Genomic DNA, 18,316 nt, shown 5'->3' with positions numbered 1-18,316 from the left:
GGAGTCCCCAATGTGTGCGTCCTGGCTATTGGGGTAATCAAGTCTCGGGGACTGGGATGAGAGTCAAACCGAAGCCAGGGATCGGGAGGTCTCCAGTCTCGCGAAAGTGTAGAGGAGGGCAGCTGCAGAGAGCGTCTGGCCTGCTGCTTGGCCCAAACGGGATAAGCAGGTGAGACGCTAATAGAAACGATGCACCGGATTTGTTATTGTTTTAAAGATTGCTTCCTAAAGAAGATTTTTAACCTCTCGTTTTAAAGGATTGTTTTTTCTTATTGTTTTAACCTCCACATTTTACCTTTTATGGATTTTTTTAATGAGGGATTTGAATGGACTGCACTATTTATTTATGAACACTGTTTGTTTTGTTGGATTTTTAATAAAAGCACTTTTGCACTTTTTACCTTCCCCTTGCTGGAATTATTTGCCTCCACTGACTAGCTCACTCGGTAACATTATCGACGGTGTGGGGTTCAAGTGCTTCCAACAGCAATGGGAGTGTGGAGCCTGAACCCACATCGTCACAACCTTATATAGACAGGTGTGTGCCTTTCCAAATCATGTCCAATCAACTGAATTTACCACAGGCGGACTCCAATTAAGCTGCAGAAACATCTCAAGGATGATCAGGGGAAACAGGATACACCTAAGCTCAATTTTGAGCTTCACGGCAAAGGCTGTGAATACTTATGTACATGTGCTTTCTCATTTTTTTTATTTTTAATAAATTTGCAAAAACCTCAAGTAAACTTGTTTCACATTGTCATTATGGGGTGCTGTGTGTAGAATTCTGAGGAACAAATGAATTTAATCCATTTTGGAATAAGGCTGTAACATAAAATGTGGAAAAAGTGATGCGCTGTGAATACTTTCCATATGCACTGTATAAAGAGAAGTAGGTGTGTGTAGTTGTATGTCATGTATAGACCAACAGTAACAGAATTAGTATGGCCCAATGGATTGCATGCTGTGTTACACCTTTTTGAAATAGATTATCAAACCAATTACTGACTGGTGATTATTTTTCTTCCATATCCAAAATATGTGCATACTAGGTATACTTGTGGCTTTAATTTATCCTAGTATAAGTGAAAGAATATTCTTGTATGCAAGAGAGCACTATGAAGTGTCCTGTCTAGGGCTGTTTACTACCTTCTGCCTAATGCTACTATGATGGCCTTAGACACCAATGACTGACTTTTAGAAAATGGATGAGTATATGCAGTGACCCCAGTGAATATTGATTAATAAGTTGAAATGTATGTTGGATACACCACGGTGGCACATTGATACTTCCGTGGGAAAACAGCCTTCGGTGACCCTCTAAAAGAATAGGCAAGCTCAGAGAAACTGCAAGAGATGTTTCCACATTTAAGAGGTCATGGATTCACTTTCCAGTCTGCATGGAGTCTGCAACATCACTCCACATTTACAGCTATCTAGTACTCATGTGTCCTGTCAGATAAAGACAAACTGTTAATCTTAAAGTTTAAGTGTATACAACAACAGCATGAAACACATTAGGTTGACATTTTACCCAATGTGTCTAGGATTGACTACACCTCTTGAATATATTTGGGAAAAAAAGGCAGTTACCTTAAAAAAGACTAAATGATAAATATAATGAATTTCCAATTAGAGATCAATACAGTATTATCTTTCTATCTAGATATTGCTTATTTCTGTATTTGCCTTAATCACTCTTGTCATCTAACTCTTTTAATTATGTCTTTGAAAGACAACACAAAATAATAATCCAGTTAACTGGGATTTAAAGCTCTTCCAGAAAACAGATTTAAATATCCCTTTTATCTGTTACAATATATATATATATATATATAATTCCTGTGCCTTAAAATTGTATTACTACTCTATGTGTGTGTTAGCATATATTACAAACAGAATACTTTACTTGTAGATGTTTGTCTAAGTGCTTTGTGCCCATTTATGCCTCCAAAAATGACTGACAGTTTACACTCCATCTATCTTTACTCAGTTTTCACTGATATAGTTGAACTTTAAAAACACAGCAACAAGTTTTATTTAAAAAAAAAAAATTGTTCAACTATACCTTGAAATCTAAACCGTCTTACCTTGTATGTGGGGATATTTCATGAGGATCAGCAGCCCATATCGCAGTGTTGTGCTGGTGGTCTCCATTCCCGCAGTAAGGAAATCTAAAATTATGATGCTTAAGTTGTCATAGTTGAACTCTGTATTAGGGTTCTTACTTTCCTTGAGTAAGACAAGAAATATTAATCCAGAGTTAAACAAGTCAAGATTATAGCTCTGATAAAACAATCTTTCTTCTTTCACTTAATGATAACATACATTAGCAAAACATTATCAAACTATGTATTCCAATTCAGGGTAGCAAGAAAGGAGAGCCTATATTGGAAAGACAGAAAAAAAATCCTGAGCAAGACAAGTCTATCCCAGGGTCTCAAGCTCACATCAACACTTGGACAGTTTACACTCCTTAAGAAACCTGCATTAAGACGCATGAGTTTGGAAAAACTAAAATTAAAACTGAAACTATTATTAAAAAAACATTTTATAAACTGAAATAAAATAATTAACAAAACCAAAATGAAAAACCAAAACTAAACTATTAAAGTAACTGAAATAAAATAATAAAATACTAAAAATATTTTAAGATTCTGTTTTTGAATGAATATTCTTGCCATTAGTCTTTAACCTTTGCAACTTTTAACTCTAAAACAGAAAGTAATCCATCACAAGCCACCCGCACATATTCATCCAGTGAATGGTGACTGAGGGCAGGTATTCACACATCATTTGCATTGACAGAGCAAACTGAATATGGCGTGTAAAGCACATGAAATAGAAAGAGATTTACTGTGTCGCCTTTCTTCGTGCTTGTTGTATATCAAGATACAATTCAAACGCCTGAAATCAGAATGTACTGGTCAACAGAACCTTTTCCGCATGAACAGAAAGTCATGAGTGAGTAACATTTCAGTTTATTTCTCAGCTACCTGCATTTTGTTGACAATAATTCACCTGGCACTTCGCACAGGAGAAATCGTTTCTGAAAATAAAACGGCACTGATGGAGAGACTGACTAGGTCATCATACAAGATCAGCATCTTGTTATTGATCAATCACTTTTGCTTTAAAAAAGTTTTTTATCAATGAAACAATACAAACCTTGTAAAATTCCCAAGTTGGCAATGTCTCTACTGAACTACAGGTAGATAGGTAGGTAGGTAGGTAGGTAGGTAGGTAGGTAGGTAGGTAGGTAGGTGAAGTGAGTCTGCCAACTGGTGAAAACCAAAACATACTAATGTGTTTTTGTATTTATTCTATATATACTAATTTATCTTTTTTAGTTTATATTCACAGCTCAAAATATCTGATATTGTGAAAATAATCAAGTAGCAGAATTATGTTTTAAAATATTTATTCCCCATTTTCAATTTTTCTGTCTCTCTCAAATATCAGATTTGAAATATCAAAGTTCAAATATAAAATTCTTTTTGTTCCTAACATCAGCCATATCATACATGTTGCATATCAGGGATTTTTCCTGTCTTGCATCTAAACCTGCTGGGGTAGGCTTGTTTCTAATCTCAGATGCTGTCTCTGTCGTTTTGAGCCCATCCATTCCCCTATTACCTACTCTTGCTCTGCTCTTTAAGGGTTTACTGGTTTTATTCATGGACTATTCAAGTCTCAATGCCTCGAACCTTGACACTAAATGCTTGTTTTTCTTTGTTTACTTCAATGCTGCTATGTGGGGTCTACATACTGATTTAAGCCCAAGTACCCTGTTCTTCCTAAGCCCACATGATTTTCATGAGTAAACCTGTCAGAAACACAGTACAATATATTTTCTGATTTTTTATATATTTTTAGTCCTGCAGGTGGCAAAATTCTGTCTATAAATTGCAAGTGCCTGAGATGGAATCAGAGATCAATATGGCTGGTACAAAATAACAAAGCCCAGTATGGGAGATTTTTGAATGCTATATTGAAGGCATTAATTATAGGCACATTGTCTTGGAGCAAGATATATGTTGTGTGGTATAGACATCCAACTAAGATCAGAAAAAAATCTAGAAATAAAAACTAATATAAAAAGTCAAAACTATAATTGCTTGCTTGTTTCTTAAGTTATTAAAAGGGCGACCCAGTTGGCACCACAACATTTCTTTGATGGACATGGCTGTTCCCTTGGTCTACAACAAATAACTTTTCTTACAAATATATTTTTTTCTGTTACAAGTCCATTGCATTCAATAAGAACAATCATGTAAAAAATATGGCAAAAAAGAGTGTGTATTTTATTTTTTTTTAATGTTTTAAAGCTTTCCAAATGGAAGCTGACAGAAATTTTCCTATAGTCAGCTTTTTGCAAAATGTCACTTATATACTTGAATACGGCAACATGTGATTTTTATTATTTGCATTTTTATTGTTAAAACTAAAAAAGCATTGATTACGGTGGATCGCCATCTCTGTAACGATTAATCCATTCATACTATCTGTGCCAGCAGACTCAGCTGGATTTAAACCCTGTCTCTTGGAGGTGTGAGGTGGTAGCATTTTCTACTACAGCACCAAACTGTCCACCTACGAAAAAAGGAAATACTTTATCATGTGGAGAATCAAGAGTTTTCTTGCTTTCTCTGTGCTGGTTTATCTCCAGATACTTACATTTTTCACCACAAAAGTTGATAGGCAGTTTTATATTGGTCCAGTATAATGGAGTATATTATGTGCATGTATGAGTGCGTCCTAGGGTGGACTAGCAGCCTATCCATGGTGGATTTCCTGATTGTTCTCACAAGTTTAACAAGAATTATGATGATAAGTTCAGTAATGGGTGAATTTTGAATGTTACATACGATCAAAAGCAGTGCGTTTTCCAGACGACAGGACAGATGCCCTGTTGAAAATGCCTCTGAATTTGACAGAATATTTACACAATGCAGACTCCACAACACCAGAAATGGTACCAAAAGTGGAGTGCTGCTAGAGAGGCAGTGGTTTCAGTTTCAGAAGATGGTTTTGCTACAAGAACTTAAATCAATTAATGCTACAACATTAATGCCACAACCTCAGCTGAAACAACTTCCAACTCTCATATCTCATGTTAACTAAATTTTTTACGAGTATCTGTTTCTCTAATGCATCACATCTTTTCCAGGATGCGGATGGAGCATGCTTGCTCTGCTACAGGTGAGAAGCTGTGGTAAAAAATTCTACTGGGTCTCACTAGAAAAAGTGTGATGTCATCTGAACCGAGAAGACTGACCAAACTCTCTTGAAAGTTTTAGTTGTTTTGGAAAACTGAGCATGGAATAAAGTATGGTTGCAAAAGAAGCTGAATTTCAAGATTCAAGATTGCCATGCAGAGCCAAGAAATTAACAGACAGAACCATAATCATGTTTAAATTACTTAACTTTTCATCACCAAGTGTGTTTCCATATTTATTCTGGAAAAGACCTTATTCTTCTATGATAGTGTCAATTTTGTATCTGCAGGTTTATTAACAGCATGGTTCAGTTAAGATATGCTTAAATTAAGGCAGAGCTATGTAGGGACATTTATTTGATTCTACACTCATGCCAGTCTGGTATTTTTTTTTAGAAGTAATATTGTCCATTATTTGAAATAATACATTTGATCTTAAGAGGCAATGGAGTGTCTGCTGATCATTAGAAATTACCTCTTTAAAGTCTGAACATTATTAATTACAATTGTACTTGAAAGTTTGTGAACCTTTTAGATTTTTCTATATTTCTGCATAAATATGACCTAAAACATCATCACATTTTCACTCAAGTCCTAAAAGTAGATAAAGAAAAACCAGTTAAACAAATGAGACAAAAATATTACACTTGGTAATTTATTGCTTAAGAAAATGATCGAATATTACATATTTGTGAGTGGAAAAAGTATGTGAACCTTTGCTTTCAGTATCTGGTGTGAACCCCCTTTGCAGCAATAACTGCAACTAAACGTTTCTGGTAACTTTTGATCATTCCTGCACAATGGCTTGGAGGAATTTTAGCCCATTCCTCCGTACAGCACAGCTTAAACTCTTGGATGTTGGTGGGTTTCCTCACATTAACTGCTCGCTTCAGGTCCTTCCACAACAGTTTGATTGGATTAAGGTCAGGACTTTGACTTGGCCATTCCAAAACATTAACTTTAGTCTTCTTTAACCATTCTTTGGTAGAACGACTTGTGTGCTTTGGGTCGTTGTCTTGCTGCATGACCCACCTTCTCTTGAGATTCAGTTCATGGACAGATGTCCTGACATTTTTCCTTCAGAATCCTCTGATATAATTCAAAATTCATTGTTCCATCAATGAAGGCAAGCCGTCCTGGCCCATATGCAGCAAAACAGGCCCAAACCATGATACTACCACCACCATGTTTCACAGATGGGATAAGGTTCTTATTCTGGAATGCAGTGTTTTCCTTTCTTCAAACATAACGCTTTTCATTTAAACCAAAAAGTTCTATTTTGGTCTCATCAGTCCATAAAACATTCTTCCTGTAGCCTTCTGGTTTGTCCACGTGATCTTTAGCAAACTGCAGATAAGCAGCAATGTTTTTTTTTTTTTTTGAGAGCAGTGACTTTCTCCTTGCAACCCTGCCATGCACACCATTGTTGTTCAGTGTTCTGCTGATAGTGGACTCATGAACATGAACATTAGCCAATGTGAGAGAGGCCTTCAGTTGCTTAGAAGTTACCCTGGGGTCCTTTGTGACCTCACCGACTATTACACGCCTTGCTCTTTGAGTGATCTTTGTTGGTCGGCCACTCCTGAGGAGGGTAACAATGGTCTTGAATTTCCTCCATTTGTACACAATCTGTCTTTAGAGATGGTTTTGTAACCTTTTCCAGCCTGATGAGCATCAACAACTCTTTTTCTGAGGTCCTCAGAAATCTCCTTTGTTTGTGCCATGATACACTTCAACAAACATGTGTTGTGAAGAGCAGACTTTGATAGATCCTGTTCTTTAAATAACACAGGGTGCCCACTCACACCTGATTGGCACCCCATTGATTTAAAACACCTGACTTGAATTTCACCTTCAAACTAACTGCTAATCCTTGAGGTTCACATACTTTTGCCACTCACAAATATGTAATATTCGATCATTTTCCTCAATAAATAAATGACCAAGTATAATATTTTTGTCTCATTTGTTTAACTGGTTTCTCTTTATCTCTCTCTTTAGGACTTGAGTGAAAATCTGATGTTGTTTTAGGTCCTATTTATGCAGAAATATAGAAAATTCTAAAGGGTTCACAAACTTTCAAGCATAACTATAACTGTTATGTTGACATGCCAGACAGCATTAAAGCATCTGGAGTTTTATGGAAAGAGAAAATTATGAACAACCCTTTTACTAATATAGTGAAGAGATTAAAGTTATGGGAGGTGTAACTGTCTGTTCATTAGGGTTGACATATTAGGAAGAACTATTCTGAAAGAAGGTGCCATGGTGGTAAAGTGGTCAATAATGCCGATTTACAAATTGAGCATCCTGGCTTTGAATCTTGTGATTGATCATCTGTGTGAAGCTAGCAGTTTTTTTCTCTGTCAGATAGTTCAGTTTTTATCACAAAAAAACATTAATTTTACATTGTTTAGTTGTTTTAAACTAGCCACTGATGTGGGTATGAGTGAATGGCAACCTGAACAAAGAAACCTCTTAAATTTAAAAAATGGAAAAATAAATTCAGCTTTACTAGACAAGCAAAGCACACAGAGCAGGATCATTGTAAACACAAATTCATAAGGCTGAGGAAGGCATACAATTAAGTCAGGAAATTCGGCTTAAGCGAAACACCACCAGATCACAACAGTACTTTATACAATCCCTCCTTAGTTATTAGGTTACCTGTTTCATTTTGATGAGGAAGCTGTCTATAAAATCCCGAGGACTGTCACTAACCAGCGTTGCTTTATGCTTATCAATAATTGCTGAAGTAAATTGTTTTATTTCATTCACGTTGAATAACATCTTCTTGAAATGTCCAGGTATTAATTTAATGAGTGCTGGAAATATGTTATACAGCTGGATAAAACAGCAAAAAGAAATATGAGGAGAGTAGTCAAAATCAATTAATTTGGATTTCAATTCAGATACTGAGTCACAGCTAAACAGTTAATGAACATTCAAGTATATTTACCAGTGTAATGGGTTTGCTGAACAAATGCATACTGTTGTCAACCAAAGTCAGGAGTTTGACAAAGTTTTCATCTTGGTAATCAAACCGCTGACCAAATACAATGGAGCAGATGACATTGGACACAGCCCGGTTCAAAAAGAGGGTGGGTTCACATGGAGATCCTTTAGGAAAACAAAATGGTTCAAGTGGATGAAAACTGCATACAAATATTTAAGTATAACAAAAAATAATAAGGTTATCAGAAAAAATGATTAAATCAAGGTGACATTGGGAATCTGGAGTGAACAAATTGCTTTTAGATCTTTAAAATCATAATTTCTTCGCCATGCTCATACTTTTACTTTAAATGTATGAAACCCTACAGAAGTGCGAAAGTTTTTTATACTTTAGTAAAGAAAGGGGTTTATATACACAGATTCAATTTATTCTTTAAAGGAGACGATGTGTACAATAAGAGAAATGCATGCATAGCTTACAGATTTTTTGATTAATAGGCAGTCATAAACTGTTCATATACAAGTATGTGTGTACACTATCTGATGGACTGGTGCTCTTTGCAGGGCTGGTTCCTGCCATGCATCTGATTCTACCATAATAGATGGCAGTCTCTTGCAAGCCTGGGGCTCAGAGTCATCTCCTCAGGCAGCACTTTGTTAAGGGTGGTATTTTCATGTAATTGTATGTTTTTTTTTTTAAATTACAAAATAATAGTACATTAATACACATATATCCAGTTCCTTATTTATATATTATTTAAAAAATGTCGAGGAATATTTCCATTGTAAAAGTTTCACAATACTTAGACCTCATTTTGCAATGCCTTGCCACACTGCTAACATCTGAAAATCAAAACGAAGCATGCTCATTTTGAAGCCTCGTGTCAACAAATACATTGCCGTTAATTTTTCTGATTTGTATATCAGCATAGGCTGTTTTTTTTTAGGGAAGGGGCTGCATTTGACTTTATATGTTAGTACAGCCTATTGAGGCAACATGAGACACTTTTTCAACTACAGTTTTCATTTCTGGTGTTTTTTGTTTTGTCTCTATCCTGAATCTGCAAAATAAATAAATATTAATTCATCATTACAGATATGACCAAATGAACAATAAAGAATACCAGCCACATGCTGACTTCAAATTACTTACAGTGCAGAACATCTGCAAATTGGTCAGCTTAAGATGTCAAATACTCAAAAACATTATGAGTGGAATCATCATTGCCAAATCAGTCTTCATATCTCTTTCAGAAAAATGTGTTTGAGGTGTGACTTCCCATTTCTCTAAATAGATTGAATCTATTTCATATGTGAAAAATATGTCATTTTTGAATGTCAACATAAACAATTTTATGAATGTTATTTGTTAACATAAGTTTAGATGATTTGCTGTCATTTTTGTTGGTTAATTATGTACTGTGACTTAAGTTTACCTATGTTCCCTGTTTCTTGTGGGTGAAGCCCACCATGTCTGAGCCCTCCCTTGGCCATTTTGATCAAAGACAGGGAAGAGCTCATACATGATGCATTTAAAGTTGTGAAGGACTTCTTCTAAGTATTATGTTTTTCTGTGTTGGAAATTCAGGCTTGCATGATTCTTTTTGTTTTATATTTAAGGATTCTAGTTTTGCGTTGTGATTTGGGAATTATTTGCTGTGGAGTGCCATTATGAACAATACTGCACATCCTTTCTCTGATGCACTAACACTGAAGACTTTCAGGCAACAAGTTATTCCGCAGAAGTGTGCCAAGAAAAGCTACCGAGGCTCTTTTATACCAACAGCAAAACCTGCATAATGAACAACTGGGACTGGGAGTGACACAATCAGAATTTTTTTCTTTTTCATTATCTTGCTTTTTATTGATTCCGGTGTCTGTTCAGGCATAAGTGTACGTGTATATTTATTCATTTGCTTATCTAATAATTTATTTAAATATGGAGCATCTTTAAAAAGTCAAATTTGCTCCTGAAGACAAAAAAAGTTGTATCTCTCTATAAAATGGAGCTGTTTGAAGATTTGGTAAGAACACCTTTGATCATAACAGCTGGGTATTTTTGGAGAAAGCAGACAAGATCTCATACTCATTTAAGATTATGAGTTTGGATAGTACTTTTGGAGAAATCCCTCACCCAGAATTTTATTAAGAGAACAAAACAAAGCTATAACATACATTTCAATTACACTAATGATATAATAATACAATGGTTACAACAAAAGTCCATTAAACTGAAAGCAAATGTGGTTCTTTGCTCTTTCAAAAGGATTACTGTTTTTCCCTACAGTCTAACGATATGCAGAAGACTTCAAATTATCGTTGAGTAAATGTGTTTGGGCATCCATCAAGATAGTGGTTTCCAATAATAGCAGCTAACGATAGCACTTTGCATCCCAAGATACACACTGATCTACATCTGTCAAAATGTCAGATGACTTTGCTTACCTTTGGTTTTTCGGAATTCATTAATGAGATATTTAACTTCTTCTTGAATCCACTTCTCAATCCTGCTCCGTCCCATTCCAAAATCTCGCAAGGTGGACAGGGAGAAGCGACGGAGTTGTTTCCAGCGTTCTCCATTGCTTTGCACAAAACCTACAAAGAAACTTAATCTGATTAAATCAAACAAAAACAAAACTGTTTCTTCCTTGACTTCATAAAAATAACAACAAATGTTGCAAGCATCCATCCATCCATCCATCCATCCTCTTCCGCTTATCCTAAGTCGGGTCACGTGGGCAGCAGCTTGAGCAGAGAGGCCCAGACTTCCCTCTCCCCGGCCACTTCTTCAAGCTCTTCTGGGAGAATCCCAAGGCGTTCCCAGGCCAGCCGGGAGACATAGTCCCTCCAGTGTGTCCTGGGTCTTCCCTGGGGCCTCCACCAAGTTGGACGTGCCCGGAACACCTCACCAGGGAGGCGTCCAGGAGGCATGCTGATCAGATGCCCGAGCCACCTCATCTGACTCCTCTCGATGCGGAGGAGCAGCGGCTCTACTCTGAGCCCCTCCCGGATGACTGAGTTTCTCACCCTATCTTTAAGGGAAAGCCCAGACACCCTGTGGAGGAAACTCATTTCAGCCGATTGTATTCGCGATCTCGTTCTTTCGGTCACTACCCATAGCTCATGACCATAGGTGAGGGTAGGAGCGTAGATCGACTGGTAAATTGAGAGCTTTGCCTTACGGCTCAGCTCTTTTTTCACCACGACAGACCGATGCAGAGCCCGCATCACTGTGGATGCCGCACCAATCCGCCTGTCAATCTCACAGTCCATTCTTCCCTGACTCGTGAACAAGACTCCGAGATACTTGAACTCCTCCACTTGGGGCAGGATCTCTCCCCCAACCCTGAGAGGGCACTCCACCTTCTTCCGGCTTCACACTCAGCTGCAAACCAATCCAGAGAGAGCTGAAGATCACGGCCTGATGAAGCAAACAGGACAACATCATCTGCAAAAAGCAGTGACCCAATCCTGAGTCCACCAAACCGGACCCCTTCAACACCCTGGCTGCGCCTAGAAATTCTGTCCGTAAAAGTTATGAACAGAATCGGTGACAAAGGGCAGCCCTGGAAGAGTCCAACTCTCACTGGAAACGGGCTTGACTCACTGCCGGCAATGCGGACCAAGGTCTGACACCGGTTGTACAGGGACCGAACAGCTCTTATCATAGGGTCCGGTACTGCATACTCCCGGAGCACCCCCCACAGGATTCCCCAAGGGACACGATCGAACACCTTTTCCAAGTCTACAAAACACATGTAGACTGGTTGGGCAAACTCCCATGCAACCTCCAGGATTCTGCTAAGGATGTAGAGCTGGTCCACTGTTCCACGACCAGGACGAAAACCACACTGTTCCTCCTGAATCCGAGGTTCGACTATCTGACGGACCCTCCTCTCCAGAACCCCCGAATTGACTTTTCCAGGGAGGCTGAGGAGTGTGATTCCTGTAGTTGGAACACACCCTCCGGTCCCCCTTTTTAAAGAGGGGGACCACCACCCCGGTCTGCCAATCCAGAGGCACTGTCCCTGATGTCCATGCGATGTTGCAGAGACGTGTCAACCAAGACAGTCCTACAACTATAATAGCCTTGAGGAACTCCGGGCGTATCTCATCCACCCCCGGGGCCCTGCCAACAAGGAGTTTTTTGATTACCTCGGTGACCTCAGTCCCAGAGATGGGAGAGCCCACCTCAGAGTCCCCAGGCTCTGCTTCCTCATTGGAAGGCATGTTAGTGGGATTGAGGAGGACCCACAACGTCCCAAGACGAGGCCAGCAGCGCACCATCCCCACCATATACGGTGTTGACACTGCACTGCTTCCCCCTCCTGAGACAAGGACCAGAATCTCCTCGAATCCGTCCGAAAGTCGTTCTCCATGGCCTCCCCAAACTCCTCCCATGCCCGGGTTTTTGCCTCAGCAACCACCGAAGCCACATTCCGCTTGACCTGCCGGTACCTATCAGCTGCCTCCAGAGACCAACAGGACGAAAAGGTCCTATAGCACTCCTCCTTCAGCTTGACGGCATCCCTCACCGGGGATTGCCGCCACAACAGGCACTGACCACCTTACGGCCACAGCTCCGGTCAGCCGCCTCAACAATAGAGGCACGGAACATGGCCCATTCGGACTCAATGTCCCCCACCTCCCTCGGGATGTGGTCGAAGTTCTGCCGAAGGTGGGAGTTGAAGCTACTTCTGACAGGGGACTCTGCTAGCCATTCCCAGTAGACCCTCACAACACGTTTGGGCCTACCAGGTCTGACAGGCATCTTCCCCCACCATCGAAGCCAACTCACCACCAGGTGGTGATCAGCTGACAGCTCCGCCCCTCTCTTCACCCGAGTGTCCAAGACATGTGGCCTCAAGTCAGATGACTCCCACTCACACCCTTCCAGGTCTCACTGTCATTGCCCACATGAGCATTGAAGTCTCCCAGCAGAATGAAAGAGTCCCCAGAAGGTATGCCCTTTAGCACCCCCTCCAGGGACTCCAAAAAGGGTGGATACTCCAAACGCAGAAACAACAGTCAGGACCCATTCCCCCACCCGAAGACAGAGGGAGACCACCCTCTCGTCCACCGGTGTAAACCCCAACGCACAGGCTCCAAGTCGGGGGGCAATAAGTATGCCCACACCTGCTCAGCGCTTCTCACCGGGGGCAACTCCAGAGTGGTAGAGAGTCCAGCCCCTCTCAAGGAGATTGGTTCCAGAGTCCAAGCTGTGCGTCGAGGTGAGTCTGACTATATCTAGCCGGAGCCTCTCGACCTCGCGCACTAGCTCAGGCTCCTTACCCTTCAGAGAGGTGACATTCCACGTCCCAAGAGCCAGTTTCTGTAGCCGAGGATCAGTCCGCCAAGGTCCCCGCCTTCGGCCACCACCCAACTCACACTGCACCCGACCTCCTTGGCCCCTCCCATAGGTGGTGAGCCCATGGGAAGGAGACCTACGTTACCTCTTCGGGCTGTGCCCGCCCGAGCCCCATGGGTGCAGGCCCAGCCACCAGGTGCTCGCCATCGAACCCCAACCTCCAGGCCTGGCTCCAGAGGGGGGCCCCCGGTGACCCAAGTCCAGGCAAGGGAAAACGTCATCCAAACTTTTGGTTCATCATTGGAGGTTTGTTGAACCGCTCTTTATCTCATCCCTCACTTAGAACCAGTTTGCCTTGGGTGGCTCTACCAGGGGCATAAAGCCCCGGACAACATAGCTCCTAGGATCACTGGAACACGCAAACCCCTCCACCACGATAAGGTGACGGTTCAAGGAGGGGATGTTGCAAGCATGTAAATGAAATTAATATTTGTTTTTAAATTTCAGCAAAAATATTCATCACATTTTTAAAATAAATGGATAAAAGTCATATCAATGAGCAAATGTAATTTCCTCATTATAACATCTAGCCTCATTATAAGGCTAGAAACAATGTTTTGACTGTTAAGTCATCATCAAGAACATAAACCTGTGTCATGGCTAGCCAGAGGAGAAATTGTGTTTGTTTTGTGATTTTACTTAATGTGCCACATTAACTCCAACAAGCTTATTAGTAGATTAGAGAACTCCAGGACATCTTGACAAATTTTCTATTACAACTGTTTAAAATGGGTTGAAATAGAGTTATTTTATTAAATTCCTCTAGTTTTGCTGCTTGTTTTCCATGATTCCCTGGGGTACGTTGTGGTATGGTTGCAACATTCATTGCAGGTTACAGGTATGTTTATACAGTACTAATGAAGTGAGCAATGGTTTAGAATCATAATGCAAACAACCAGGCAAAGATGTCTACATATTTGATGTGTAAAGTTTTTGTTTAAATGTGTAATGGTGCTTCATTGGATGTGCACAGTAGAGTTGCCATATTTTTCTCCATGTCTATGTGCATTCTACAGGTATTCAGTGTTACTTTCACATCTACTATGAGTGCATGTAAAGTTAATATAGGACTGTAAACTTGCCCAATTTAAGTGTGTGAGTGATTATGACTTGCGAGTGAATGGCACCACATTCAAATTTGACATTGTGCACAGTTCTAATATAACAAACCCATAAATGGGATTAAGTGATTTTCTGAATTGATAGTGATTGTCCCAGTTTAGGTGAAAGGGTGATTTGTCAATGACAGACTACCATTTGTATCATCCTACCTTGCATGTGATGCTGCTGAGATGCACACTGGGCACCAACTACCCTTTTAGTTTATATGTCCGTTTACAAGGAAGATATAAATTTCTGAAAAGTTATCTACTGAAGCAAACTAATGATAAAGTGCCTGCCCTACAATAGTTTCGGTATTAATTATGTCTAGATGTTTTTGAACAGATGTTCAGAATTTGATGAATTCTTTGAAACTCTAAAATGTGTATTTTTAAAGTTTAAACAGAAGGATGACTTTTGATCCTTGTCCTTAACCTATATAACAATTAATATCTATAAGAAAGGATAGTATTTAGATGTAATATTGATAAAGTCATAAACGGTCTCAGTTTTAAACTGTATTGATATTGTTTCAGTTAATAAGTGAGCATGTAAATAACAAAACTAGAAAGATATTTGAGAACAAATCTACAGTACCTAGAGAAAGAGAGTTATCAATATGTCATTTTATATGTCGCAATTGAACTTACAAACATCAGTAATGACCATGTACTGTATCATTAAAATACAATTTTTATGTCAGGAAGTTAACAATTAAAAAAGTGTTACTGTATTCACCATCTTAATAGCTGGTGGAAAGTGCTTTATTTTTCTTTCTTTCCTTCTCAAAGGGTGAAAGCAAAAATCCAGCTACTAAGGAAAAAGCAACTGACTTAACATATACTGTACAGCAGTGGGTGAACAATCATAGCCCCAATTTGCTTCCCACATGCTACCAGTTGTTACTAATGGAGAATTCTGATTGATTATTCAGTTAAGTAATTTGCAGATCAGTTCTCTTTCATGGAAGATGAGACACTTCTTTTCTAATTTGTTTCAGGGTTTTGAGAAATCACCTGTGCACATCACTGAACAATATAATTGAATATTTACGACCTGCAGATTTTCTGGCCTGCAGTCCTAAGTGTGTGTGCTTTATACATCACATTGCGTCTTCTCTGCGATAGGTAAGGATGCCCCTCTAGCTGTCAATCAGATATCACTTTTGAACTGTGCTACCTATATTCTTCAGAATAACAATCAATAAATAAATAAATAGAAACCAGAGTGGTCCTTCAGAGCGATACCATTGGGGAAATATTTTGGGTTTCTAACAGAACTATCCACGAAACTCTGACCTCTTTAGGGACCTGGCAAACAAATTTAATGTAAATAATTAATTGTTTTACATCTGAGATATCTGTGGTTTCATCACACAGAATACTTAAAAACTTTTCTGTGTGTATATTTTTCAGTATGTTAGATTTTATTTCTGATGCTAAGACATCCAACAGCTCTTGCATTATTCTTTCAGAGGTGTAATGTGCATTTTTACCAACATTAAGACTTTTGAGTGGGAAAGGGAGAGTCTGTTGGATATTCAATTCACACTTGCACTACGAAGTTGAAATCAGAGTCAGGTGTTTTCAATCAATTAACTAACTGCTAATCCTACAGGTTCACATACTTTTGCCACTCACAAATATGTAATATTCGATCATTTTCCTTAATAAATAAATTGTCAAGTATAATATTTTTGTCTCATTTGTTTACTGGTTTCTCTTTATCTACTTTTAGGACTCGAGTGAAAATCTGATGATGTTTTAGGTTATATTTCATACGTTAGACTTAGTGATTACTAAAGGACTGAAAGTTGATATAAAACAGATCATTGATATTGGTCTATCAGACCATTTTCTTCTACTTTTTAATATAGAAATAATGATAAAAAACACTCATGAGAAGCATATTGTTAAAAAACGCTTCTTTGATTCGGCAGCAGCTTTAAAACTTACAAACATTTTAAGCAATCAGTCCGTTTATAGTGCCAGCTATAATAGCGAGGACAATGTAAATAGTAAGGTGGAAAGATTTAATTCTAAAGTGAGAGCTGCTGTTGACATAGTTGCACCTGAAAAGACAGTGAAAAAATCTTCTAGCATTGCTATACCATGGAAGACCCAAAGAGTGTCTGATTTAAAGAGAACATACCGTAGAGCTGAGCGTCAATGGAGGAAGACTAAACTTACTATCCACCACGAAATATTAAAAGTCAAAATAACAGAATACAATAACACTGTCCGTCTTGAGAGACGCTGCTATTTCTCAAGATTATAAATAACAATGCTAGTAATCCCAGAGTCTTATTTTCAACAATTGATCGCCTACTAAACCCAGGTAGCTCAAAGGAATGCCTCCTAAGTGCTTCCAGTGAAACCTGTGAGGCTGTCGCTGTATTTTCAATCAAAAAATTAATGATATTAGAAATAACATAGTATATCTCCCCAACACTAAGGATCCTCCTAAACCCCAGCATCCTGTTATAAACAAATTAAACTCTTTCACTAGGATAGATTTACCTGATTTAAAAAAATAATCTCTCAATTAAAACCTCCACCTGCGTCCTTGACCCATACCAACAAGGTTTTTCAAAGAAGTATCAGGCGTGCTAATTGATAATGTTCTGGACATAGTAAATTCGTCACTAGATACTGGGGTCTTCCCAGACTGTCTTAAGACTGCTGTAGTTAAACCCCTACTTAAGAAACATAATCTTGACCCTCAGCTCTTGAAAATTTTAGACCCATCTCTAACCTGCCTTCTTAAGTAAAGTTCTGGAGAAGGCAGTCATTATGCAGTTAAATGACCACCTAAATAAACATGCTATTCTTGATAAATTTCAGTCGGGTTTTAGAACAAATCACAGCACAGAAACTGCACTCGTTAAAGTAGTAAATGACTTGCGTAAATGCAGACAGAGGCCATTTATCTGTTCTCATCCTCTTAGATCTGAGTGCTGCATTTGACACCATTGATCACAACATTCTTAGAAATCGCCTTGTCAATGGGTGGGCCTCTCTGGCAGTGTCTTAAATTGGTTTGAATCCTACCTGACAGGGAGAAAATTTTTGTTAGTTGTGGGAATTACAACTCGAAGACACATGATATCCAATATGGTGTTCCACAAGGCTCTATCCTGGGTCCGCTGTTATTCTCAATCTACATGCTTCCGTTAGGTCAGATTATCTCAGGGCACAACGTGAGCTACCACAGCTATGCTGATGACACACAGCTGTACTTATCAATAGCACCTGATGACCCTGATTCTATTGATTCACTAACACAATGTCTGACTAGTATCTCAGAATGGATGAATAGTAATTTTCTCAAGTTAAATAAAGAAAACTGAAATTTTAGTGATCAGCAATAATGGATACAATGAGGCTATTAGAAATAAACTGGATACATTAGGATTAAAAGTCAAGACGGAGGTAAAAAGCTTAGGGGTGATTGTTGACTGTAATCTGAATTTTAAATCACATATTAATCAGATCATTAGGACAGCATTTTTCACTTAAGAAACATAAGTAAAGTTAGACCTCTTATATCACTGAAAGATGCTGAGAAATTAGTTCACGCTTTGTTTTCAGTCGACTAGATTACTGTAATGCACTCCTCTCAGGACTACCCAAAAAGATATAAATCGTTTGCAACTAGTGCAGAATGCAGCTGCT

The 18,316-nt window shown here is 38.9% G+C and overlaps 1 protein-coding gene across 1 annotated transcript in view; it reads right to left on the bottom strand.

The window, feature by feature from the left end:
• The window catches only part of LOC120538762 (cytochrome P450 2B1-like), a 33,856-nt gene that overhangs the window by 12,799 nt on the left and 2,741 nt on the right, over nt 1–18,316 (bottom strand). Inside the window, exons 3-6 of the mRNA XM_039768218.1 lie at nt 10,619–10,768; nt 8,178–8,338; nt 7,886–8,062; nt 2,091–2,232 (exon numbers count right to left, since the gene is read on the bottom strand). Of these exons, the coding sequence (XP_039624152.1) occupies nt 2,091–2,232; nt 7,886–8,062; nt 8,178–8,338; nt 10,619–10,768 (630 nt within the window). The remainder of the gene's footprint in view (nt 1–2,090; nt 2,233–7,885; nt 8,063–8,177; nt 8,339–10,618; nt 10,769–18,316) is intronic.

Source organism: Polypterus senegalus, chromosome 11, assembly GCF_016835505.1.
Source record: "Polypterus senegalus isolate Bchr_013 chromosome 11, ASM1683550v1, whole genome shotgun sequence".
Lineage (NCBI taxonomy): Eukaryota > Metazoa > Chordata > Cladistia > Polypteriformes > Polypteridae > Polypterus > Polypterus senegalus.
This window is presented reverse-complemented; position numbering and strand designations above follow the sequence as displayed.